Consider the following 27,297-nt stretch of genomic DNA (forward strand, 5'->3'; position numbering starts at 1 on the left):
TGCCCTTTCCCATTTTCAACCCCTCCATATATCTTCCCCAACCTCCTTGGCTCCCTCTTGCACCAAACTGTCTCCCACTCTTTGGCTCCAGGAATTCATTGCCACTTGCAAATGTCCTCCTGTACCAAACACTGTCCTGACATGGATTAAACTTGCCATTCCTAACCTGTCACACAGTGTGCACCATCTATAAGATGCACTGGAGTAATTCATCAAGGCTTTGTCAACTGTACCTGACAAAATCGCAATCTTTGCCACTAGGGGTGGCACGGTGGTTAGCACTGCTGCCTCACAATGCAGGGACCCAGGTTAAATCCCAGCTTCTGGTGACTGTCTGTGTGGAGTTTGCACATTCTCCCCATGTCTGTGTGGGTTTCCTCTGGGTGCTCCGGCTTCCTCCCACAATCCAAAGATGTGCAGGTCAGGTGAGTTGGCCATGCTGAAAAAAAATTGCCCATAGTGTTAGTTGCATTAGTCACAGGCAAATGGGTCTGGGTGGGTTACTCTTCGGAGGGTCAATGTGGACTTGTTGGGCCAAAGAGCCTGTTTCCACACTGTAGGGAATCTAATCTAATCCTAGAAGGATGAGGTAGCAGATGCGCCTGTAAGTTCTCCTCCAGGCCACAAACTGTCCTATCTTGGAAATTGTATCACTGATCCTTCACTGTTGTTGGTTCAAAATCCTGGAACTCTCTAACAGGATTGTGGACACGTTACACAAGTTCGATTGCAGTGGTTCAAGAAGCTGGGCTACCACCATTGTTTACAGGGCAATTACCAAAAGTTGATTTTGCAAGTGATAACCACTTCTCATGAATGAAGTTTAAAAAGTATTCATAATTCACAATGTACAGAAAACAATACTTAGTTTTCCTGATCTTCTTGTAGTGGGAGGTTGTTCATGCACGACTATGAATGAGGAAGTTCCATAAAATATAGGGTGGAATTTATTCAAACTCTAGTCAAACAAGGAGGAAGGTCCTCTGTATAACTGGGTCACGAGAATGGAAGTCATTGCATTTTAAAAAATACAATATTCTTAAACTAATGAGGAGACGGTGGCCTAAGGTTACTATCCCTGGATTGCTAATCTGGGGATCCAGGTTTGAATCCCACCATGGTAGAGGGTGGAATTTGAATTCAATAAAAATTTGGAATTAAGAGTCTAATGTTGACCTTGATTACTGAGGGAAAACCCCATCTGGTTTACAAATGTCCTTTAGGAAAGGAAACTGCCATTTTTACCTGATATGGCCTATTGTTGACATTTAATTGCCCTTTGGGCAATTAAAGATGGATAATAAATGCTTGCCTTGCCGATGACGCCCTCATCCCATGAATACATTTTTAAAAGGTGAGTTGGAAAGGATGTGTACAGGATTGCTGACATTGTTTGGAAAGTGCACCATTTGTAAAGGAAGACATTGCTCTTTTGACTTCTTAGAGTGTGAGTGCTTCTTTGTTTGGAATTGGTACTGAGGAGGGAGCAGATAGAAATATAAATGTTTAATAAATAATACAAGAGGAAATGCAGAATTTTAAGGCTATAGAAGTGAGCAGGTCAGTTAAATCAGATTAGATGTTTCTTGCAGTGAAAATTTAGATTAAGTTGCTCAAAATAATTTCACCAGAAGAGAATTACTTGTTCATCAAACCAAAATGCCCTTGAATGTTTCCTTATTGCAATCTAATTGATTGTCAAATGAATCCAGTGCCTTGAGTACTTTTATTCAGACAACACAAGTACAATATCAATGGACTGAATGGCCTGTTTCCGTGCTATAATGTATAACAGAACTATTGACAAATCCTCAAGTAGGTCTGTATAAGACTTCACATGACTGACTTTACAAATACTTGCTCAGAGTAAGACCTCAAGAATAGATATTTTGCTACGCAGTAATGGGAAAAAATAAAGAAATCAATATCTAATATAGTCGTATAGCTCCCAGAACAATGCAGTGGTTTGTTTATGTAACAAATTCAGACACAAATGTTTATCTAGCTTATGGCAGGAAATTTTGCACAACATAATACAGCGCAGTGCATATTTTTCCAAACGGTCAGGCTCGTTATCCTCAACAAACTCTGCAGGTCTGGCAATATCTGTGCAGAGAGAGCACAGTGAATTTTATGGGTCCAATGACAAGAAATGTTCTTGAAGGCCTTGTCCAGCAGATTCTGTTTTTATTTCTGATTTCCAGCATCCGCAGTTCTGGGTTTTTAAATAAATTTCATTATTCTGTTGTGCGGAGAGTGGGAAGACGTACCTTTCACAACCCAAGACATCCTGAGTTGTTGTGGTTCTGTTCGCCAAGCTGGGAATTTGTCTTGCAAACGTTTCGTCCCCTGTCTAGGTGACATCCTCAGTGCTTGGGAACCTCCTGTGAAGCGCTTCTGTTCTGTTTTCTCTGGCATTTATAGTGGCCTGTCTCTGCCTCTTCCGGTTGTCAGTTTGAGCTGTCCGCTGTAGTGGCCGGTATATTGGGTCAGGTCGATGTGTTTGTTGATAGAATCTGTGGATGAGTGCCATGCCTCTAGGAATTCCCTGGCTGTTCTCTGTTTGGCTTGCCCTATAATGGTAGTGTTGTCCCAGTCTAATTCATGTTGCTTGTCATCTGTGTGTGTGGCTACTAAGGATAGCTGGTGGTGTCGTTTTGTGGCTAGTTGGTGATCATGTATACGGATCGTTAACTGTCTTCCTGTTTGTCCGATGTAGTGTTTTGTGCAGTCCTTGCATGGGATTTTGTACACTACATTAGTTTTGCTCATGTTGGGTATCGGGTCCTTCGTTCGGGTGAGTTGTTGTCTGAGCGTGGCTGTTGGTTTGTGTGCTGTTATGAGTCCTAGTGGTCGCAGTAGTCTGGCAGTCAGTTCAGAAATGCTCCTGATGTATGGTAGTGTGGCTAGTCCTTTGGGTTGTGGCATGTCCTCGTTCCGTTGTCTCTCCCTTAAGCATCTGTTGATGAAATTGCGAGGGTATCCGTTTTTGGTGAATACGTTGTATAGGTATTCCTCTTCCTCTTTTTGCAGTTCTGGTGTGCTGCAGTGTGTTGTGGCCCTTTTGAATAGTGTCCTGATGCAACTTCATTTGTGTGTGTTGGGGTGGTTGCTTTCATAGTTCAGGACTTGGTCTGTGTGTGTGGCTTTCCTGTAAACCTTTGTGGTGAATTCTCCGTTTGGTGTTCTCTGTACCATCACGTCTAGGAATGGGAGTTGGTTGTCCTTTTCTTCCTCTTTAGTGAATTGGATTCCTGTGAGTGTGGCATTGATGATCTGGTGTGTGTTCTCTATTTCTGTATTTTTAATTATTACAAAGGTGTCATCCATGTATCTGACCCAGAGTTTGGGTTGAATTTGTGGTAAGACTGTTTGTTCTAACCTTTGCATTACTGCTTCTGCTATGAGTCCAGAGATCGGTGAGTCCATGGGTGTTCCGTTGATTTGTTCGTATATTTGGTTGTTGAATGTGAAGTGTGTTGTGAGGCACAAGTCCAGTAGTTTAAGTATTCCGTCTTTGTTGATAGGTTCACCGTCCTGTTGTCTGTTATGTCTGTCCAGCAGATTGGCTATTGTTTCTTTGGCTAGGGTTTTGTCGATGGAGGTGAACAGTGCTGTTACATTGAATGAGACCATAGTTTCTTCCCTGTCTATGTGTATATTTCTGATGATGTCCAAGAATTCCTGTGTCGATTGTATAGATTGTCTGGATCCGCTGATCAGGTGTTTCAGTTTCTGCTGTAGTTCTTTGGCCAGTTTGTGTCATGGTGTCCCTGGTAGTGATACTATGGGTCTGAGTGGGATGTCTGGTTTGTGCACTTTGGGTAGTCCATAGAATCTGGGGGTGTTGTTGCTTTCAGGTTTCATTCTTTGTAGGTCAGACCTGGTTATCTGTCCGTTTTTTTGTAGATTCCTCAGTGTGTTTATCCTATTGGTCAGCTGTGGGGGTGAGGTCAAACTCCCTCTTTTGGTAGGTGTTGGTATCTGCAAGTAGTTGTTGTGCTTTTTGCATGTACTCTGCTTTGTCCAGGATGACCGTCATTCTGCCTTTGTCTGCTGGTAGTATAATTATGTTCTTATTGTTTCTTAGTGATTTTAGTGCTTCCCTCTCCTTGGTGTTGAGGTTATGTGCTTGTCTTTTTCTTGTTATCAGCGGTACGATACTTTGTCTCACTGTTTGTTGTGTCTCTTCTGTCAGTCCATTGTTCCTGAGAGTGCATTCTAAAAAACAAACACACTTCACATTCAACAACCAAATATATGAACAAATCAACGGAACACCCATGGGCTCACCGATCTCTGGACTCCTAGCAGCAGCAGTAATGCAAAGGTTAGAACAAACATTCTTACCACAAATTCAACCCAAACTCTGGGTCAGATACGTGGATGACACCTTTGTAATAATTAAAAATACAGAAATAGAGAACACACACCAGATCATCAATGCCACACTCACAGGAATCCGATTCACTAGAGAGGAAGAAAAGGACAACCAACTCCCATTCCTAGATGTGATGGTACAGAGAACACCGAACGGAGAATTCACCACAAAGGTTTACAGGAAAGCCACACACACAGACCAAGTCCTAAACTATGAAAGCAACCACCCCAACACACACAAACAAAGTTGCATCAGGACACTATTCAAAAGGGCCACAACACACGGCAGCACACCAGAACTGCAAAAAGAGGAAGAGGAACACCTATACAAGGTATTTGCCAAAAACGGATACCCTCGCAATTTCATCAACAGATGCTTAAGGGAGAGACAACGGAACGAGGACATGCCGCAACCCAAAGGACTAGCCACACTACCATACATCAGGAGCATTTCTGAACTGACAGCCAGACTACTGCGACCACTAGGACTCATAACAGCACACAAACCAACAGCCACTCTCAGGCAACAACTCACCAGAACGAAGGACCCGATACCCAACATGAGCAAAACTGATGTAGTGTACAAAATCCCATGCAAGGACTGCACAAAACACTACATCGGACAAACAGGAAGACAGTTAACGATCCGTATACATGATCACCAACTAGCCACGAAACGACACCACCAGCTATCCTTAGTAGCCACACACACAGACGACAAGCAACATGAATTAGACTGGGACAACACTACCATTATAGGGCAAGCCAAACAAGAGAACAGCCAGGGAATTCCTAGAGGCATGGCACTCATCCGCAGACTCTATCAACAAACACATCGACCTGGACCCAATATACCGGCCACTACAGCGGACAGCTCGAACTGACAACTGGAAGCGGCAGAGACAGGCCACTATAAATACCGGAGGAAACAGCACATAAGCGCTTCACAGGAGGCTCCCAAGCACTGAGGATGTCACCTAGACAGGGGACGAAACGTTTGCAAGATAAATTCCCAGCTCGGTGAACAGAACCACAACAACGAACACCCGAGCTACAAATTTTCTCCCAAACTTTGAACATCCTGAGTGCTTACCAGCCCTTTCCAATGATTTGTTATTATTTTATTTACAGCAGCCAATTCATGTGATGCAATTCCCACAAATAGTGATGAGATACCAATCGGATGATCTGTTTTATAGTGAAGTTGATTGAAGAGTAAATGATGACCAGGATAATGGGGTAAACTCCCTACCTCTTCTTCAAAATAATGAAATTGAATCTTTTATTCTAAGAGTGGAGACTGCACTGCTGAGAGTGCAACATTCCTTCAGTACCATGGACTATGAAGTTAGATTAATGTGTGTGAGTCTGTAGAGGGGGACTTGAAGGTGAGCATGCCACGTGCTGAGCTTTGGCAAGGTATTGAAGTTGTGAAAATCTCACCTTTTGTGTTTAGTATCAGGACTACAAGTCTGCAAGGACCTGCTCTGACATATGACTCAACCAAACTCACTTCACAACTCTTGCTCCTTCTTCATATGTCCATGAATGCTATCTTTATCTTTCAGCCCCTGTTACTTAGTTACTTACTAAAGCTAATCTTTTAAAAGATTTTTGGAGCGGAATTTAAAATGCCCTGTTTTAGTCCTCTATTATTTTTCCAAGAGAATTAGATCTTTGACCTTCCTTCTATCTCTAATTTCCATAATGCATTGCTGTTGTACAGCTATGTTGCAACTCTCCCACAATCAGCAATGCAAAATTTTGCTTTCAAATCCAAATTTCAATGTGCCACATCACTGTGACCACATTGGTTGCAGTCAAAAATACGAATATGTGTCAGTCCTCATTGATTTCTCTGCTGCTGACGATCACCAAATCTTCATTTTGATATCTTTCTCTGTAATATACTTCAGTGGCCCTGCTGTCACCTGGTTCTGTTTATGTCTGCCACTTGCACATAAATTCTGAAGCGGTGGGGAATTAAACGTTATCTGCTTTCTCTCATGGTGCAAATGGATTCGCTGTCCATTGTGTTCTGTACTCCCCTAATTGAAACAACTTGTTGAAGTTCGCAACTGTTATCTGAGTCAGAATTTAATGTTGGAAAAAACAAAGTAATTTTTTTTGATCTACGATGCCTACTATGATCCATGACACCATCCACCTCCCCAGCTGTCATCGCAAACTGACGTGGGAGGTATTGAAACTTGGCATGTTGCTTGCCATCCCACCCATCGGTAATGGATGCTGTGGTGATTCATACTAAACCTTCACTTGAACCTTAAAATCTGAAACTTCCAGTACAGCACATAATAATTAGAAAGTATGTTAAACAATAACATTATTCCTTTGTCTTAGCTATCCATATAATTATCTCAATGGAAACTATGCTGTTTCTTTCAAGTACCTTAAATAGCACATTTACATTTACAAGTGCTATTGCGAACAGTCAGAGCATTTTTCACCAGAGTTTGTTTAGTAAAGGCATAGAAACTATATGAAATCTACTTCAGAAGCTGAAAAAAGACCAGGTTAATGTTTCAAATGCACACCTTTAATCAGAACTCAGTTACCTCAGATTAGATTACTTACGGTGTAGAAACAGGCCCTTCGGTCCAACAAGTCCACACCGACCCGCCGAAGCGCAACCCACCCATTCCCCTACATTTACCCCTTTACCTAACACTACGGGCAATTTAGCATGGCCAATTCACCTGACCTGCACGTCTTTGGATTGTGGGAGGAAACTAGAGCACCCGGAGGAAACCGACGCAGACACAGGGAGAATGTGCAAACTCCTCACAGGAGGTCGCCTGAGGCGGGAATTGAACCCAGGTCTCTGGTGCTGTGAGGCAGCAGTGCTAACCACTGTGCCACCGTGCCGCCCTGAATGCAAACAATTTATTAAGTGTCGCTTGTGTGTTTCTTATTTTATTTTGGATTTCCAACTTTTACAATTCTTTTCCCTTGTAAAAGTTAAAGAATTATTTTGATCTAGGAATAGAACTTTTTAAACCAGTCATATGTTAGGTTCTTTTCGCGAGGTTTCTCATACAAGGTGCAATTTGCACACACCAACTTCTGCAAACAGTTAAAGTTTATGAAAACTTGTACAAGCTAGGTGACCCCTCTCACACTGTTTGCTGGTTGTGCAAGGTAGCCGAAAATGAGGCCCTGAACAAAGAAAACACATCTCCTTTATACAGGTCAGTTGGTAATGCTTACAGATACTCTGGCTACTCCCCCCTCCGATAAACACATTACCCAGGTACATTGGTAGGAAGAGGTCATCCTCGGAGATAATGTAAATGTAAATGCCCTAATCCTGAGGAATCGTTACGCAGACAATTTCCTGACTCCGCGATTCCCCAAGACACTGTGGGTGTGATATGTCCTAGCTTCAGGGTGGCCCTGCAAATGGGTTCTAGCTCCACTACTTCCCTAGACAATGTAGGTGTGATGTGCTTCAGTATTGGGGATGATCACACAAGCAGGCCTGATTGGCTGGGGGATGGCTACGAAAGTATTTCTGAATGGAAGGGACTGAATGAGAGTTTAATATGACAATATTAAGGGGAGTAGTAGTAAATGACTGTCAAAATGGAGTGCAAGTCATCCGCTTTCCTGCATGAATGTTGTCCGCACCCACTTCCTGAATGTTCAGCTTCTGGAGGAAGACAGTGCAGTTTAACCCTTTAAATATTACATTAACGTCCAGGGAGATAGTCCAATTTGATCTTCCAACATTACATATACACCCAATCCAATCTTTAATCTGATACAGTCACCAATTTATCTCATGCTGCCAGTTTATCTTACTTGGGGGAAAGTGAGGACTGCAGATGCTGGAGATCAGAGCTGAAAAATGTGTTACTGGAAAAGCGCAGCAGGTCAGGCAGCATCCAAGGAGCAGGAGAATCGATGTTTCGGGCATGAGCCCTTCTTCAGGAATGAGGAGGGTGTGCCAAGCAGGCTAAGATAAAAGGTAGGGAGGAGGGTCTTGGGGGAGGGGCATTGGGAATGCGATAGGTGGAAGGAGGTTAAGGTGAGGGTGGTAGGCCGGAGAGGGGGTGGGGGCGGAGAGGTCGGGAAGAAGATTGCAGGTCAAGAAGGCGGTGCTGAGTCCAAGGGTTGGAACTGAGATAAGCTGGAGAAATCTGCATTCATCCCCACTGGTCCTCACCTACCATCCCACCAACCTCCAGACACATCGTATCATCCTTCGTCATTTCCACCACCTCCAAACAGACCCCACCACCAATGATATATTTCCCTTCCCTCCCCTCCTCTATCAGCGTTCCAGAATGACCACTCCCTCTGTGACTCCCTGATCAGGTCCACACCCCCCACCAACCCAACCTCCACTCCCGGCACCTTCCACTGCAACCGCAAGAAATGCAAAACTTGCGCCCTCACTTCCCTCCAAGGCCCCAAGGGATCCTTCCATATCCGTTCCAAATTCACCTGCACTCCAAACACATCATTTACTGCATCTGCTGCACCCGATGTGGCCTCATCTACATTGGGGAGACAAGCTGCCTACTTGCTGAACGTTTCAGAGAACACCTCTGGGACACCCGCACCAACCAACCCAACCGCCCTGTGGTTGGTCACTTTAACTCCCCCTCCCACTCCGCCAAGGACATGCAGGTCCTTGGCCTCCTCCATTGCCCGACCATGGCAACACGACGCCTGGAGGAAGAGCACCTCATCTTCCACCTAGGAACCCTCCAACCACAAGGGATGAATGCAGATTTCTCCAGCTTCCTCATTTCCCCTCCCCCCCCACCTTATCTCAGTCCCAACCCTCGGACTCAGCACCGTCTTCTTGACCTGCAATCCTCTTCCCGACCTCTCCGCCCCCATCCCCTCTCCGGCCTATCACCCTCACCTTAACCTCCTTCCACCTATCGCATTCCCAACGCCCCTCCCCCAAGTCCCTCCTCTCTACCTTTTATCTTAGCCTGCTTGGCACACCCTTCTCATTCCTGAAGAAGGGCTTATGCCCGAAACGTTGATTCTCCTGCTCCTTGGATGCTGCCTGACCTGCTGCGCTTTTCCAGCAACACACTTTTCAATTTTTCTTATTTGTATGTGTGTGTCTTAGGTAAGCTGCTGTCAATTTATAGGGGTCTGAGTGACATGGGCTTTGATAAGCTATGTAGCCGAATTGCAAGAGAAGTTTGGTGAGGTTTATCTTGACATCGTGGGCAGTGTGTAACATCTCATTATGCATATGCCAAGAGATGAGGTGAGTTTCTTGGTAGGCAGTAGAGCTGCTGATGTGAGAGGATTATAGTTTTTTAAATGCCTTAATAATGCCACAATTTGCCTCATTAATTTTCAAATTCTTCTCTTACCAAATGAACCAAAAATGCTGCATGTTGAGAATTCTCGTCAGAGCAGGTAGCTGACAACTTCAGCTCATCTTCTCCAAAGGACTTCATGTTGGGTCTTGGGTAACAGCATTGGAGAACATGCTTCATGGGCACCAATTATCAGTGCACTCCACGGCCATGGACATTGGTATTAAATGAGGGCCAGCCTCAAAGAACTCTCATGACATATCTCCACTCCACTTGCAATATGCTTCTGCACATCATTGCTGTACCAGCAACTATCATTGTAATTCTACTGCAAAGTCACTGTGTGTTCAAGGACACACACCTTAGTGGGCGGCACGGTGGCACTGCTGTCTCACAGCGCCAGAGACCCGGGTTCAATTCCCGCCTCAGGCGACTGTGTGGAGTTTGCACGTTATCCCCGTGTCTGCGTGGGTTTCCTCAGGGTGCTCCAGTTTCCTCCCACAGTCCAAAGATATGCAGGTCAGGTGAATTGGCCATGCTAAATTGCCCGTAGTGTTAGGTAAGGGGTAAACGTACGGGTATGGGTGGGTTGTGCTTCGGCGGGTCAGTGTGGATTTGTTGGGCCGAAGGGCCTGTTTCCACACTGTAAGTAATCTAATCTAATCAAACCTTGCTCATGGATTACACTAGAATGCATCTCCGACCTGCTTACTTGCTTGCATGGTGCTGACTGACTGTGAGCTTATCTGGATGCTCTAGTGCACTGGCCTGCATTACCTTTTTGTGCTTTAACCCCTCAGCCAGAGACACCAGGCTCACAGTACTGCTGCATTGTCATGCTGCTGAGTACAGACACAAAGCCAGGAAGTTTGTCATGGTTGTCAGTAGTTTTTAGTCAAGTGAAAGTGTTTTTTCTTACAGTAAGTCCCAGCTCAGTTAATCAAGACACCACCCACTACCAGTCTGAGGCTTGACATGGTCAGTCAGCCACTAGGCGTGGTTAGTGTGGGATGCTTTCCACATAAGAGGTGAGGAACCAAGTGTCAGGCAGCCCACTACCCATTTTGACTCTTTCTGCCAAATTGTGGCTGTTTTCCTTCTGAATGAGAAAGCTGGTTATTAAGGGAGATAACAGCTGTGCCACCCTTTTAGATTTGGTCAAAGTGGGGAAGTATCCTAAGTGTGTGAGCAGGCAGCACAGAGGATACACGGGGTTAATGGCGTCAGGGACTAGATGTTGCATGTGATAGTGAAAGTGGTAGAACGTGAGCCTCCCCATAGTGGAAGATGGGTACAATGGAATGAGTGTGAGGTATCTGATAGAGGAAGGTGGGATTTAGTTTGGCACAGCAGAGAAAGGATTTGACCTTCTTGCATCACTGCACATACTGCAGATGGTTGAGATTGTCTATATTGCAACCTGGACCAGCATGGGATGGTCTGATGTCGTAGTCCCCTCTGCTGTGTCTTGGGGGAAGAGGACATCCTGCCTGTGAATCCATCAGGACCTCCAGATCTCTACCCACAAAGTGAGGTGCCTCATACTTCATGAGCAGGGCAAATGAAAGGAACCGTGTGCAGCATCTCCAGACTGATAGTACTTGTCCAGATGCAGAATGGTCTTCTGAAGGTGCCATCACAGCTAGGGATGCTAGTCAACTTCAGGCACCCCAGCTGTAATGAGTTGTTCCAGGAATGGCACGTAGTAATATGGGGCAAGAATTGGACAAGAGGGATGTCATGGAGTGTAATAAGTAGTTAGAAGCAATTTTGATAAGGTTCAGCGAGGAAATATTACTTGGCCTCACGATGCATGACCCTAAAGACTTGATACATGTTTTTAGCACCCAAAAAAAATTAACACAAAATATTATTGATGTTAGAAATTTAAATAAAAAGAGAAAAAGCTACTAAAAATCAGGTGAGGTAGCAAATGCAGGAAGATAAAGAGTTAACATTTGACATCAAAATGAAAACAAGGTCATTGTCCTGGAACATTAACTCTGTCTTTCTGTCTATCTGATCCTGATTATGTTAGCAGTATTGGTTCATCAGCTGGTCTGTGCTATTGGAACAAGTAGTTTCTTATTCTTGATTGGCAGTCCTTTCTGGAATGTGTACCCTGACTTGGAAGAGGACATGATCAGTCCTCATTCTGTTGTCCCACTCTGGATTAGTCCACAGATTCTCATGTATAGACTCCTAGATGAACAGAAATGATTTTGGGTGAAGTTTGCACGTCTGCTTCTACCCCAGGATGAATCAGCATTGAGGAAAGGAAAGGGGAATGCACATAGCCATGAAAATAAATAAATAAATCATTAAAATCATATGTCAACAGTGGTTCTATAAAGCAGATCATATATCCCCAAACGTTCCTTTGGATGCTGTCTCTGATTTTGTTGGCTTACAATATAAAAGCTATATTTAAATGGCTTGAAAATGGAACACTACTTACATCAGTAACTATATTTGTCTTTCTAAACTCTTGCACTGTATCATATGTTTTCTTACTTGTAGTTTTCTGTTTTGATGGTGTGAATCTGCTTTCTTCTCAGCAACATTCTAATTCCCTATGCTTAAACTGACTTGAAGAACTCAAATTTTCTCCATTCTTTAGATTGGGAATTTCATCTGTACTAACTGCACACTTGCCAAAATGAGAGATTATTTCTGTTATCTGGTATGCAGTAAATCAAAAATGCCTGTTGATGAGGAGTTCACAATGGGAAGCTAACAAAAAAGAATATGGGGAGTTGGTGGCACAGGAATGATATCACTGGATGAATAATCCCAGGGGTGCATGGGATCAAATTTCACCATGGCAGCTGTTGGAATTTGAATTTAACAGTTGATAAATCTGGAATATTAAACTAGCCTCAGTGATGGTTATAAAAATCCATCTAATTTACTAATGACTATTAAGTAAAGAAAACTATCATCCTTACCTGTTACTCCTGACCCACAAGCAATGTGGCTGGATCTTAACTATCCTGTGAAATAGTCTAACGTACAACTCGGTTTAAGGGCAATTAAGGATGTGCATCAAATACTGGCTCATTTTAAACAGAGATTAGGCAATTTTTTTTTCTCTGAGTCTCTTGAGTCTTTGGAACTCTCTTCCTGAAAAGATGGTGGAAGTATTGCCCTTTAAATATTTTTAAGGTAGTGCGATAAATTCTTGATAAAGGCAGGAATGTGAATTTGAGGTTACAATCAGATCAGCCATGATTTTATGAACTAGCAGAGCGGGCTGAAGGGCTGACTGGTTCCTGATCTATGTTCCTTTGTAATTTATTTTTTTTCGGCATGGACCTCCAAGGTCTGTGTGTGGCAGCAACTTTTGAAATTGCAAGTCAATGCAAGGAACAACATTGACATGCAGATCAGTACATGTGGACCCTCAGAGCATCTATGTGTCTAAACAGTACAATTTAGAGGTAATGTTGCTTTTGATTCATGTATTCGGCCATCCCTCAACTTCAGTTATGGAGTAAGTGGTCACATTGTCCATATGTTGTTATTGTGCTTGAATTCTGTCCACTGCGTTTGAGAGAGGTTAAATCCCCTATTGGAGGAGATCTTCCAACATATTGGCTAATGTTGGCCAAACCCAATTTGTTAATTCAGGCAATGTAGCATTCTGAAACATCTGAGTCAGACTGGAAATGTAACAAATATTATTTGTCACCAACTGGGTCAGTGTAGTTGCTTTGAAGTTGCTTTTTCAACTTTTGAGAAATTGAGCATGATTGAAATGCTAAATGCTTTCAGTGGAAGTGATCTGGAATATAAATGTGATTGTGACTGTTAACAACCAGAAACATAATTATACAATGACCTGTGATAAACATTCAGTTCTCTTCATGGGATTTTCAAAGGGAGGGTTATGCTCCAAAACATTTTGCATTAGCAGGTAGTAATTTTGAGGTTACTATTTTTCCATTCAATAACATGGCAAATGGATTGAGAAATTGCAATATTTTCATTATCTGCCAGGGAACTATAAATGAACACCACTTACATCTTTGTTAACATAATAGATTGATAATATTTGAGTGGACAGCTCAGAATTGTTGCTGGCCTGTCAACACTGTAGATAGTCACCATCAGTTTGCCCCTAGGATAAGTGAGATAGATTGCAGATTTGTTCAGACAACTCATAGACATAGAGATGTACAGCACAGAAACAGACCCTTTGGTCCAACTCATCCACGGAGAAGGTAAGGACTGCAGATGCTGGAGATCAGAACTGAAAAATTCCTGAAGAAGGGCTTATGCCCGAAACGTCGATTCTCATGCTCCTTGGATGCTGCCTGACATGCTGCGCTTTTCCAGCAACACATTTTTCAGCTCCAACTCATCCATGCCGACTAGATATCTTAACCTCGTCCCATTTTCCAGAACTTGGCCAATATCCCTCTAAACCCTTCCTATTCATATACCCATTAAATGTTGTAATTGTACCAGCCTCCACCACTTCCTCTGGCAGCTTATTCCATACATGCACCACCCTCTGCATGAAAAAGTTACACCTTAGGTCCCTTTTATATCTTTCCCCTCTCTCCCTAAACGTATGCCCTCTAGCTCTGGACTCTCCCACCCCAGGAAAAAGACCATGTCTATTGATCCTATCCATGCCCCTCATGATTTTATAAATTTCTGAGGTCACCTCTCAGACTCCGATGCTCCAGGGATAACAGTCCCAGCCTATTCACCCTCTCCCTATAGCTCAAATCCTCCAACCCTGGCAACATCCTTGTAAATCTTTTCTGAACCCTTTCAAGTTTCACAACATCCTTCTGATAGTAAGGAGACCAGAATTGCACTCAATATTCCAAAAGTGGCCTAACCAATGTCCTGTAGAGCTCCAACATGACCTCCCAACCCCTGTACTCAATGCTCTGACCAATAAAGGAAAGCATACCAAAGGCCTTCTTCACTATCCTGTCTACCTGTGATTTTACTTTCAAGGAGCTATGAATCTCCGTTTCAAGATCTCTTCATTCAGCAACACTCCCTAGGACCTTCCCATTAAATGTATGAGTTTAATTTAGATAAATGCGAGGTGCTGTATTTTGGGAAAGCAAATCTTAGCAGGACGTATACACTTAATGGTAAGGTCCTAGAGAGTGTTGCTGAACATGTGGAGATATTTGTTTTAAAAATGGACCTGATTCATAACAGATTATATATTTAAACCACAGTATGTGACATGGAGGATTAAATAGCTGCCATTTCTAGATAAATTCTTTTACAGCACTTTACACTTTGGGCAGTGCACTCAAATTGTAAAACCAGTTTGTGAATAATAATTCAGTTAATCAGAAGCCTGATTATATTTTGAGTCTAGTGGTTGTTTAAGATGTTAATATATGGCAAATAGATTTACTTTACTATGAATCTCTGGGGAAAATACAAAGTATTAAAATTGTGTGTGTGCAGTGCTATATCAGAAATTGTTTTTTTGATTAAATATCATGAAAACTATACTCTTAATAATGTAGAAGTTGAACTCCATCTGATGTTTACATGATTCTACTTTAATCCATCTTTATTATTAAAGGCTTGACATTCATCAGGTGACATTATGTAGGCTTGAAGGGAACATTACAGTTCCAGTCATCATGACTTTGTGCTACTTTCTGAAAAACAAAATATTCTGTGTGTGTGTGAGAGAGAGAGAGTGAGTGAGAGATAGAGATGTGGGGGAGTAAGGGAAATGCCAAATACAATAAGCCAATTTGTAGACCTAGCAAAAAAAAGAGGATGGGGAAATATATTTTTAAATAAAATATTGTTGCTGTGAGTTAAAACAAATGAATAATTAAACTGCTAACTTGTTGCATAATGGGTCACAGGAAGATTATGACGATTTATGTTAGCTCATTCGATTACTATAGAAACAACATAGTGCTCCATCTTTACCACAAAAATGGAGTGTATGCAAGATTTTTGTGTGTGAGATAAACATTTCATTACCTCCGAATGATAGTCTTTGCACAGGATGTTTTCTTTGCCTCTTGCACTGGGCTGCTTTCAGAAGCTTAATGGAAGAATTGCACATGAAAAGTGCAAAATGCAAAGAATTGTATTAACACATCTGATCATGTAGGAAATATCTTGAAGCCACTGCACATATCACAAAATACTTAAGTACAGTGGCTATTCTTTCACCTGGTCCATCATTCTAAATTGATACGTTCATGAGAAGATACATAGGGAAGTATAACAAGGTTTTGCTAGTGGCAAGCGTGTTTGGAAAATAGTGATGGGAGCACGTTTATAATGTCCAACTGCGTTCTTGTGGTGCAGTAGTAGTGTCCAGAAGGTCTATGTTCAAGTCCCACTTGCTCCAAAGTTGTGTAATAGCATCTCTGAACAGGTTGATTAGAAAATGTTTTATAATGCCAAGTCAAGAGTTCTGGTGGCACAGGTAGTGTCACTACCTCTGACCCTGAAGACATGTGTTCAAGTCTCACCTACTTTACAAGGTGTCTCATAACATGCCTGAAGTTTGATTAAAAGTATGTATAATGCCAAGCCATTGTCATGTCATACCAGCCCAAACCCTGGTATATTTTTATATTTAGATTATATATTTAGATTAGATTAGATTACGTACAGTGTGGAAACAGGCCCTTCGGCCCAACTCGTCCACACCGACCTGCCGAAGCGCAACCCACCCAGACCCCCTCCCCTACATTTACCCCTGCACCTAACACTACAGGCAATTTAGCATGACCAATTCACCTAACCTGCACATTTTTAGACTGTGGGAGGAAACCAGAGCACTCGGAGGAAACTCACGCAGTATTGTATAAAGCTGACCTGTTTTTAGAATGGACACAAGGAATTGTTCAAGGTGAGTCCCAGAAGTCATAAGACTATCCTCGTGGATTCAGCTGTTATTGGGGTCAAGTTATACTTCACTCAGGAAGAAATTAGAGGAGACCTTTTCAAATTCAGTAAACATTTTTAAGGTTAAAAAGAAACTTTTCCCTAAAAATGGGAATAGCTCTTCCTATTGCCCTGTAATCTCATAGAATGAGAGCCGTCCAAGCTACTGAGACAGTTTAAAAAAGTTTAATACCTTGGCTAAAAGATGACAGACGGATCTGTGCCCTAGACCTAGGCTAACCCAATACCTAATATGGAAGCCTGACTTGGCAATTTTTGAAGAATCTAGGACTGAGGTTCCTCTTAAAAATCAGAGATCACACAGTAAACCCAAGACATGGCAGAGCTTTTTTTCTGAGGGTTGAGAGTCCTTGAAAAGGCAGCGGAAGCAGAGTGCTTGAATATTTTCAAGACAAAGGTCGATAAATTCTTATGCAAGGTGTTGAAAGGTTATCGGAATAGGTGGGAATTGGAGTTGTGGTTACAATCAGATCAGTCATACAGCATGGAAACAGACCCTTCGATCCAATCAGTCCAAACTGACCCTGTTTCCAAACTAAACTAGTCCCACCTGCCTGCGCTTGGCTCATATCCCTCCAAGGTAAAAACAATGACTGCAGATGCTGGAAACCAGATTCTGGATTAGTGGTGCTGGAAGAGCACTGCAGTTCAGGCAGCATCCAAGGAGCAGCGAAATCGACGTTTCAGGCAAAAGCTCTTACTGAACTGCTGTGCTCTTCCAGCACCACTAATCCAGAATCATATCCCTCCAAACCTTTTCTATTCGTGAATCTATCTAAATGTCTTTTAAACTGTACCTGCGTCCACCACTTCTTCTGGCAGTTCATTCCACACACAAGTCACTCTCTCTGTACAAGACCCTCATGACCTTTCTAAATCTATCTCTTCTCTTCTCAACTTAAAAATACACCCCCTAGTTTTGAACTACTACACCCTAGGGAAAAGACCCTTCTCATTCACCTTGACTATGTCCCTCATGATTTTATAAACCTCAGTCATCCCTTAACCTCCAATGCTTCAGTGTAAAAAGTCCCAGTCTTTCCAATCTATTTTTAAACCTGAAACCCTCTATTCCCGGCAACATTCTGTCATGAACTTATTGGATGGTAGAGCAGGCTGAAAGGACTGAATGGTCTTCTGCTTCTAATTTGTATGATTGTCACGGTGCATGAAATGGCAGGAATATCTTTACCTTATAAGGTATCTAACCTTGCAGCACTCGGTCTTAAATGACGTTAAAAATCACACAACACCAGGTTATAGTCCAACAGGTTTATTTGGAAGCACTAGCTTTCAGAGCGCTGCTCCTTCTTCAGGTGGTTGTACAATCACCTGATGAAAGAGTGTCACTCGGAAAGCTAGTGTGCTTCCAATTAAAACTGTTGGACTATAACCTGATGTTGTGTGACTTTTAACTTTGTACACCCCAGTCCAACACCGGCACCTCCAAGTCATGCCCTTAAATGACATGTATCTCTTTCTATAGTCTCAATGAAAGTGCCAACATTGCAACTTGTTAAAATCTTACCACATAACTGGAAACACAACTTTGTCTCAGGATGTTATATTGGAGAATTTATTAGCAGGATAATTCTTATTGTTAGCAATTTTATTATTTTCACAATTGCTAAATAAAATATAGGCAATGAGTCTTTAAATTAACAATTTGGAATGTTGGGAATGAGACAAAAACAGTTAAAATGAGCTCAGATACTTAAATGGCTGCAATCACTTGAATTGTAAGTAGTTAAACTTTCAGGAATATTCAAAGGAATATCCAATGATTGAGACTAACTACCATATCCAGAAAAGATTGTCCAGTGGGGAATTGCTTAGATATTAAAATTCATCATCTCTAATGTTTAGCTCACAGTGAAACCTTCAAAATGTTTGGGGTCAGGATATCTTGACTGGTCTTTTTGCTGGATCAGAAGCTTAAATCTGAAACTCAATATGCATCAGAAGGAGTAACTTTCCTCCCCTCATCCTTTTTCTATTATCAAAGGATAACAAGGGAACTCTGACAAGGGACAATAAAAACTGCTAGTAAAAAGATCAGATCCACTTACACCGCATACATATCCATTATGTACTGCTTAAATTCAAGCACGTGCACTTAGATTCGGTTTGCAAATTACTAGGGCTGTGGAAGGGAGATTGAGGTGACTAAAGGAGAGTGGAGGCGGGAACTGATGGGGGGGGGGGGGGCGCAGGCTGTTGGAGGGATCTATGAGAGGAGATTGGGGAGGGGGGAATGGTTGTCTCTTCTCCCACATAACCACAATTGCCCTCTGCTCATCTGCCCCGTTGCCAGCCTCAAACTACCTTATCTTCACTTTCCCCACTGTCCTCACTCACATCTACCTCCGTCGTCACTGAACTGTTTCTGTAGTGTTTTTATCTGTGAATGTGCAGTTCCTTTACACACAAATCTGAATGCTACGTCATGTAGTGTTTCCAGAATCACATGCATATGTGTTTCTTAAATGGCATAGTTGCCATCACTTATTTCCAAGACTAGTTCCTGCTTCCATTGTTCTCTGACTTCCCCATGCTGCAATTTCTGCAGGTTCAGCATGTTCTTGGAGTCCAATTCCTGCTCTTGCTCAACACAGTTCATTGTTTGACCATTTTACCCATAGTTCTTCGATTCAAGTTATAAATTCACACATCCCATTGCTTTTCCCATTACCTACTGAATTTGTATGTTAGTGTTTTATGATTTACGTACAAGGAATTCCACATTAATCTATGCTGCATCTTTCTTCATTTAAATAATAGTCAGCTCCTCCATTCTTCCTGCCAAAGTGCATGACCTCATATTCTATCTTTCCACTTGCTTGTTCTGTGTCCTGCAGAGTCTGTGCCATCCACACACATGATTTTATGTGTTATCTGAAAGATTGGCCACTGTACATTCACCTTCCTCATCCAAGTCATTAATATGTATCATAAATAATTGTGACCCCAGTGTTGATCACTGTTCTCTACTGGTCAGCAGTTGCTATCCTGAAATTGCCACCCGTTATCCCAAATCTCTGTCAGCTATTATTTAGCTAATCTTCCAACTATATTGTTAGATGGGGAGGTTGTTTTCCCTGTCTATGACGAGAATTTCTACACAGATGGTGAACCTGTGGAATTGTTATCACAGAAGGCTTTGGAGGATAAGTCATTTAAAAAATTCCAGATAGAATGTTTTTAGATATTAAAAGCACTAAGGGGTATGGTGAAAAAGCAGGAATTTTGCATTGTGTTACAACATCAGCCATGATCATGTTGAATGGTGGAGCAGATTTGACGAGCCAAATGGCTTTCTAATCCTCCTAGATTCTATGCTTCTATGTTTAATATATGACCCCTAACATCATAGGCTCTTATTTTATTAAGTAATTGAACATATGACATTTTCATATGCCTTCTAGAAATCCAAATATTTTAAATCTGTTGTACACCTTTTACCTGCTTATCTCCTCAAAGAATTCTAATGAATTTGCAAGGTATGATTGTTATGTATTTCTCAGTGCTCTACTATTTCATCCTTTATAGTATATTCTTAACATTTTCTCAGAAACAGATGATAACTGGCCTGCAGTTCACCATTTTGCTTCTTCAATAAAGGTTTTACACTGGCAGCTTTCCAATTTTGTAGTATATTTACAGAATCTTCAGCTTTTGGAAGATTACTACCAATATACCTACTGTCTCTAGCTACTTCATTTAATATTCTAGGATGCTTCCCATCATGTCCAAAAGATTTAATGATCTTTAGTTCCCATACTTTTTTTTTCTGTCACAGTAGTTAGTTATTGTGTTAATTTATTCTCATTATGCTCCTTGAATATTTAATATTTTTAGAATGCTATTAGTGTCCTGGTGTATAAACTGATGCAAAATATTTAATCAACTCCTATGTCATTTCCTGGTTCACCGTTATTACTTATGCAGCCTAAGGGGCCTGTATTCACTTTGTCTTCTCTCTTCCTTTTATATTTATATATGGATGTAAGTTTGCTCACTGAGCTGGAGGTTCATTTTCAGACATTTTGTCACCATACTAGATAACATCATCAGTGACCCTCCGGATGAAGCACTGGTGTTAGTAATTTGCTTTCTATTTATGTTTAGGTTTCCTTGGGTTCGTGATGTCATTTCCTGTTCTTTTTCTTTGGTGGTATTTGGGATCCAAGTAAATGTGTTTGTTGATAGAGTTCCAGTTGGAAAGCCATGATTCTAGGAATTCTTGTGCATGTCTCTGTTTGGCTTGTCCTAGGAAGGATGCATTGTCCCAGTCGAAGTGGTGTCCTTCCTCACCTCTATGTAAGGATACTAGTGAGAGTGGGTCATGTCTTTTCGTCGCTAGTTGATGTTCATGTATCCTGGTGGCTAGTTTTCTGCCTGTTTGTCCAATGTAGTGTTTGTCACAGTTCTTGCAAGGTATTTTGTAAATAACATTAGTTTTTCTTGTTGCCTATAGGGTCTTTCAAGTTGAATTCACCATTGTTTTAATGTGTTGGTCGGTTTGTGGGCTACCAGGATGCGATGGGGTCTGAGTAGTCTGGGAATCATTTTGGAGATGTATTCGATGTAGGGGAGAGTGGCTAGGGTTTCTGGATATGTGTTGTCTGCTTGGACAGGGACTGCATTAACTTAGACCCCACTTACCAACCTCTGAGGAAAAGGACAGCAAATGACATCACCATAGGAAATGACATCACCAACCCAAGGAAACTTTAACACAAACAGAAACCAGGTCACTAACACCAGTGCTTCACCGGAGACTCTCTGATGATGTTACCTAGTTTGGTGAGGAAACATCTGAAAGTGAATCTTCCAGCTCAGCGAGCAAACTTACTTCCAGAACCTCGACCTCAGCTACAAGTTTTGTCAACCAAGTAATATGTGTGTATGTGTATACTACCCTTAGCTTTTTTTCTCCTTTTCTTGGTCATCTTTGTTTTTTTGTAAAACCTTCCCAATTATTTGTCTTGTAAATTTTATGGCACTTTTTTTTCTCTTTCAATTTGATGCTATCCCTAACTTTCCTGATTGGTTTATCCCCTTGCAAGAATCCTTTTTACTGGGAAGTATTTTTATTGGGAGCCATGAACTATTTTCTTTAACACCTGCTATTCTTCTTCAATTGTCTTCTCTCAATCTGAACGCTAAATTCCATCATGATATAGAGTTATAGAGATGCACAGCATGGAAACAGACCCTTTGGTCCAACTCATCCAACCTAATCTAGTTCCATTTGCCAGCACTTGGCCCATATCCCTCTAAACCCTTCCTATTCATGTACCCATCCAGATGCCTTTTAAGTGTTGCAATTATACTAGCCTCTACCACTTCCTCTGACAGCTCATTACATTCACGTACCACCCTCTGCGTGTAAAAGTTGTCCCGAGCGTCCCTTTTTATTATCTTTCCCATCTCACCCTAAACCTATGCCCTCTAGTTCTGGACTCCCCCATGCCAGGAAAAAGACCTTTGTCTATTTATCCTATCCATGCCCCTTATGCTTTTATAAACCTCTATGAGGTCACCCCTCAGCCTTCAACATTCCATGGAAAACAGCCCAACCTATTCAGCTTCTCCCTCTAGCTCAAATCCTCCAACCCTGGCAACATCCTTATAAATCTTTTTTGAACCATTTCAAGTTTCATGCCGAGAGGAAGGAGACCAGAATTGCATGCAATATTCCAAAAGTGGCATAACCGATGTCCTGTACAGCCACAACATGACCTCCCAACTCCTACACTCACTGATCTGACCAATGAAGGAAAGCAAACCAAACTCCTTCATGATCCTATCGACCTGCAACTCTACTTTCAAGGAGCTATGAACCTGCACTCCAAGGTCTCTTTGTTAAGATTTGTTTTTTTCCCAAAATGCAGCACCTCGCATTTATCTAAATTAAACTCCATCTGTGACTCCTCAGCCCATTGGCCCATCTGATCAAGATCCCGTTGTAATCTGAGGTAACCTTCTTCGCTGTTCACTATACCTCTAATTTTGGTGTCATCTACAAACTGACTAACTATACCTCTTAAGCTCACATCCAAATCATTTATATAAATGAGGAAAAGTAATGGACTTAGCACCGATCCTTGTGGCACTCCACTGGTCATAGGCCTCCAGCCTGAAAAACCACCCTCCACCACCACCCTCTGTCTTCTACCTTTGAGCCAGTTCTGTATCCAAATCGCTAGTTTTCCCTGTATTCCATGAGATCTAACCTTGCTAACCAGTCTCCCATGGGGAACCTTGTCAAATTATAGAGGAGGAAGTGCTGGATGTCTTGAACGGTTAAAGGTGGATAAATTCCCAGGACCTGATCAGGTGTACCCAAGAACTCTGTGAGAAGCTAGAGAAGTGATTGCTGGGCCTTTTGCTGAGATATTTGTATCATCGATAGTCACAGGTGAGGTGCCAGAAGACTGGAGGTTGGCAAATGTGGTGCCACTGTTTAAGAAGGGCGGTAAAGACAAGCCAGGGAACTATAGACCGGTGAGCCTGACCTCTGTGGTGGACAAGTTGTTGGAGGTAATCCTGAGGGACAGGATGTACATGTATTTGGAAAGGCAAGGACTGATTAGGGATAGTCAACATGGCTTTCAGCGTGGGAAATCATGTCTCACAAACTTGATTGAGTTTTTTGAAGAAGTAACAAAGAGGATTGATGAGGACAGAGCGGTAGATGTGATCTATGTGGACTTCAGTAAGGCATTCGACAAGGTCCCCCATGGGAGACTGATTAGCAAGGTTAGATCTCATGGAATACAGGGAGAACTAGCCATTTGGATACAGAACTGGCTCAAAGGTAGAAGACAGACGGTGGTGATGGAGAGTTGTTTTTCACACTGGAGGCCTGTGACCAGTGGAGTGCCACAAGGATCAGTGCTGGGTCCTATACTTTTTGTCATTTACATAAATGATTTGGATATGAGCATAAGAGGTACAGTTCGTAAGTTTGCAGATGACATCAAAATTGGAGGTGTAGTGGACAGTGAAGAAGGTTACCTCAGATTACAACAGGATCTGGACCAGATGGGCCAATGGGCTGAGAAGTGGCAGTTGGAGTTTAATTCAGATAAATGTGAGGTGCTGCATTTTGGGAAAGCAAACCTTAGCAGGACTTACACACTTAATGGTAAGGTCCTAGGGAGTGTTGCTAAACAAAGAGACCTTGGAGTGCAGGTTCATAGCTCCTTGAAAGTGGAGTCGTAGGTAGATAGGATAGTGAAGAAGGCGTTTGTTATGCTTTGCTTTATTGGCCAGGTTATTGAGTACAGGAGTTGGCAGGTCATGTTGCGGCTGTACATGACATTGATTAGGCCACTGTTGGAATATTGCGTGCAATTCTGGTCTCCTTCCTATTGGAAAGATGTTGTAAAACTTGAAAGGGTTCAGAAAAGATTTACAAGGATGTTGCCAGGGTTGGAGGATCTGAGCTACAGGGAGAGGCTGAAGAGGCTGGGGCTGTTTTCCCTAGAGTGTCGGAGGCTGAGAGGAGACCTTAGAGGTTTACAAAATTATGAGGGGCATGGATAGGATAAATAGACAAAATATTTTCTCTGGGGTCAGGGAATCCAGAACTAGAGGGCATAGGTTTAGGGTGAGAGGGGAAAGATATAAAAAAAGGCCTAAGGGGCAGCATTTTCACGCAGACGGTGGTACGTATATGGAATGAGCTGCCAGAGGATGTGGTGGAGGCTGGTACATTTGCAACATTTAAGAGGCATTTGAATGGATATACGAATAGGAAGGGTTTGCAGGGATATGGGCCGGGTGCTGGCAGGTGGGACTAGATTGGGTTGGGATATCTAGTCAGCATGGCCGCGTTGGAATGAAGGCTCTGTTTCCATGCTGTACATCTCTACGACTCTAAATGCCTTACTGAAGCCCATATAGATCACGTCTACTGCTCTGCCCTCATCAATCCTCTTTGTTACTTCTTCAAAAATCTCAATCAAGCTCATGAGACATGATTTCCCACGCACAAAGCCAGGATGACAATCCCTAATCAGTCCTTGCCTTTCCAAATACGTGTACATCCTGTCCCTCAGGATTCCGTCCAACAATCTGCCCACCATCAACGTCAGGCTTTGATTCTTCTGAAGTCCCTTTTACTTCATGAATCTCTTCGGTTAAAACATTGATCATGATGTACAAATCTAACCTTTCCATTAACAAACATCTTGACTAAATTGGGCGAAGACCACATTTTTTTCATGACTCTTTCTGGCAGCCATTACACCACTTGTGATGTTTCAATTTAACTAAATTAGTTCAACTTCAGACTTCTTTCTTTCACATCGAAACTCTTTCTGTCTGGGTTGCTTTTCATCTACTGACTGTTCTAAATATGGCTTCAGTAACGAAAGCATTGCTCTTAGCTGTCTTCTAAGAAGCAATTCAGGTGGCATTCAGCCGATGATGGTGCAAGTTGTGTTATGATAAATGAATCACAAACTGGCGAATGTTTTGTTTGATGACATCTTAAGCTTGTTCCAATTTGTATCTAACATTTGTTTTAGCAAGCTTAACAATTTACACTGAGCATTCCACTGCTGCATTGAAAACAGAATAATGTGGTGCTACTCTTGTAGCATTTCCATGAAATTTGAATTTTTTATGCAAACATGAGGTCCACAGTTGGACACAATGTAATCTGGCAGCCTATTGCAGCACTAAACTATGCAAAGTGCCTGAAGTTCACGAGTTGTTTTTGTTTAATCAGAAATCCATCAACCATTTTGGCTATCTATTGCAATGAATAACCGTTGCCCTTCAAATTCTCTGAAGTCAACATGATGCGTCTACAATACTTTCCACAGTTGCAAAGGTACTTGTGGCAGTTTTTCTATAGGTGGAGATATTCTATGCTGTGTCTTGTATATTATTATTGGCCATTGAAGATAGTAGCCACTTTTTCAAGTTCAGCCCCAAGTTTTACCATGAAGGTTACATGGCAACTGCAGTCTTTTATCTGTCAGGAATCATTATGCTGGCTGACTACATAAACTAATCTTTTTTTGTCCACTGATAAGTTATTCTTCCAAAAGGAACGTAACTATTTTCTAAATCCAGAATCTGTACGGTGCCATTTGTGATATTGTTGTACACTATTGTCAATTTGGGATCCCCATGATTTGTCTACCAATGCCATCTCTGCTTTGTTTGGTAGATTATTTGTGGGAGAGAAGAAATGTACACATCTCCTATTGGGCTTTCCCTATAACAAGAATTGGGTTATCTAGACATCACATATTTAAAAAGATCTTCCGGCCATATGTACTTAATTTCATATTGATAAGCAGACAAAATCAAAATCTGCAGTTTTTTCTTATAAATTCAAAATCTCTCTCTGCATTTGAGTTGCATTGAATTCAAAATAGTCATCAGTGGCTTATGATCAGTTTTGATGTCAAATGATGACTGTAAAAGTATTCATGAAGCTTTTTTATTTCAAAAAAAAATCAAAGGCAAAGCTTCATGTTTCATTTGTGCATACTTTTGTTCACTGATACTGAGGGTGCTCTTATAACCATTATTAGCTCGATTAAGTCAATAATTTGGGTTGGTAGACTGAAAAATTACTGTTATAATTTGGACGGAGATTAAAGTTTGTTTTCATTCAAAGCCTTCTTCTGGACAATTCAACAACAACTGTGTTTCCATTCCTCTTTACACTTTTTAGTAACACAATACTGTAGAGAGAAGTATTTTTGGCCAGGGGGATTGTTTGCCAAAACAGGAGTGTATTTTATCGTTCCAAAGCATGATGTTAACACTCCAGGATCGCCTGTCACCGTGTTTACTAAGTGAGAGTTTATTTTTAATCAGGTATTTGAAGAATTACAGAAGCAAACCAAGTCGGGAGAACTGAATCAGTCTTTCATTGCAGTGAGCCTCCCAACAGTGTATATATTAAGCTTTTTTTAAAATTTTCTTTAAAATTAGACGTTTCTAGCGACTAGGTGTTTATAAATGAGAGTTTAACGGTTGCTACCTGCTGGGGATGAGCTGGTTACAAAGGCGGGTTTATGCCTGGGCCCCGTTGCTAGGGGCAGCGAGCCGGCGGTCTTGCCTCCAGAGCCTGGGCCTCGACCGCAGTGTCCTGCCGGCCGTTAGCCCGCAATCCCGCGCCCCTCTGAGCGCCAGCGGCGGAAATCTGAGGGGAAGCTACTTCATTCTGGGCTGGTCGATCGATTCGCGTCAAAGAGCGGCGGCGGCGGCGGTGCCAACATCTTACTCCTCCTCCTCCTCCTCATCTCCCTGCTGCTGCCGCCACTTTTCATCTCAGTCGTCCCGCTCCTCCGGTAGAGACAAGATGTCTGACCCCATCCCCATCACAGGCAAGAAGCTGCGACCCAGACTTCAAGGCAGAAGCAGCCTCCAAAACGCTGAGCCCCCAGGTGAGAGTCCCTATGCCAAGAGGGGTGGGAAAAATGTGTTATTTTAAAATCAGCAGCGGTAGTCATTTCCTTGTTGGCTTATTTGCATTGCTGCTTACGACATGCTCATTTAAAAAAATTTCCAGCTCTTTCCTTTATTAAAAGTGCTTTATTTGTTACTGCATGATTCAGAAGAATTTAATTTTGTCCATAAAATTGTGGAAACTTGCTCGTTTCCGGGTTCGTGAATGATCTTGTTTGTTCATTTGCTGTGTTCAGGACCTTGA

At 42.1% G+C, this 27,297-nt stretch overlaps 1 protein-coding gene and 1 long non-coding RNA gene across 4 annotated transcripts in view; one reads left to right on the forward strand and one right to left on the reverse strand.

Moving 5' to 3' along the window:
• LOC140467429 (AMP deaminase 2-like) overlaps positions 1-27,297 on the forward strand; it is a 180,585-nt gene that overhangs the window by 798 nt on the left and 152,490 nt on the right. For 2 of the 3 annotated variants that reach the window (XR_011955456.1, XM_072563780.1), the window contains exon 1: positions 26,468-27,031. The exons of the other annotated variant lie outside the window; for it this stretch is intronic. Coding sequence is in view for 1 of the 2 variants with exons in the window: in XM_072563780.1 (XP_072419881.1) it covers positions 26,635-27,031 (397 nt within the window). In the remaining variant the exon portion in view is untranslated. Of the gene's footprint in view, positions 1-26,467; positions 27,032-27,297 lie in introns of those variants that run through there. 3 annotated transcript variants of the gene reach the window in all.
• Positions 1,708-26,763, reverse strand: LOC140467431 (uncharacterized). The gene is made up of 2 exons (XR_011955458.1): positions 26,626-26,763; positions 1,708-4,221 (listed from the first exon to the last, which is right to left on the reverse strand). It is a non-coding gene; the product is annotated as an uncharacterized lncRNA (long non-coding RNA).

Source organism: Chiloscyllium punctatum, chromosome 45 (assembly GCF_047496795.1).
Source record: "Chiloscyllium punctatum isolate Juve2018m chromosome 45, sChiPun1.3, whole genome shotgun sequence".
Lineage (NCBI taxonomy): Eukaryota > Metazoa > Chordata > Chondrichthyes > Orectolobiformes > Hemiscylliidae > Chiloscyllium > Chiloscyllium punctatum.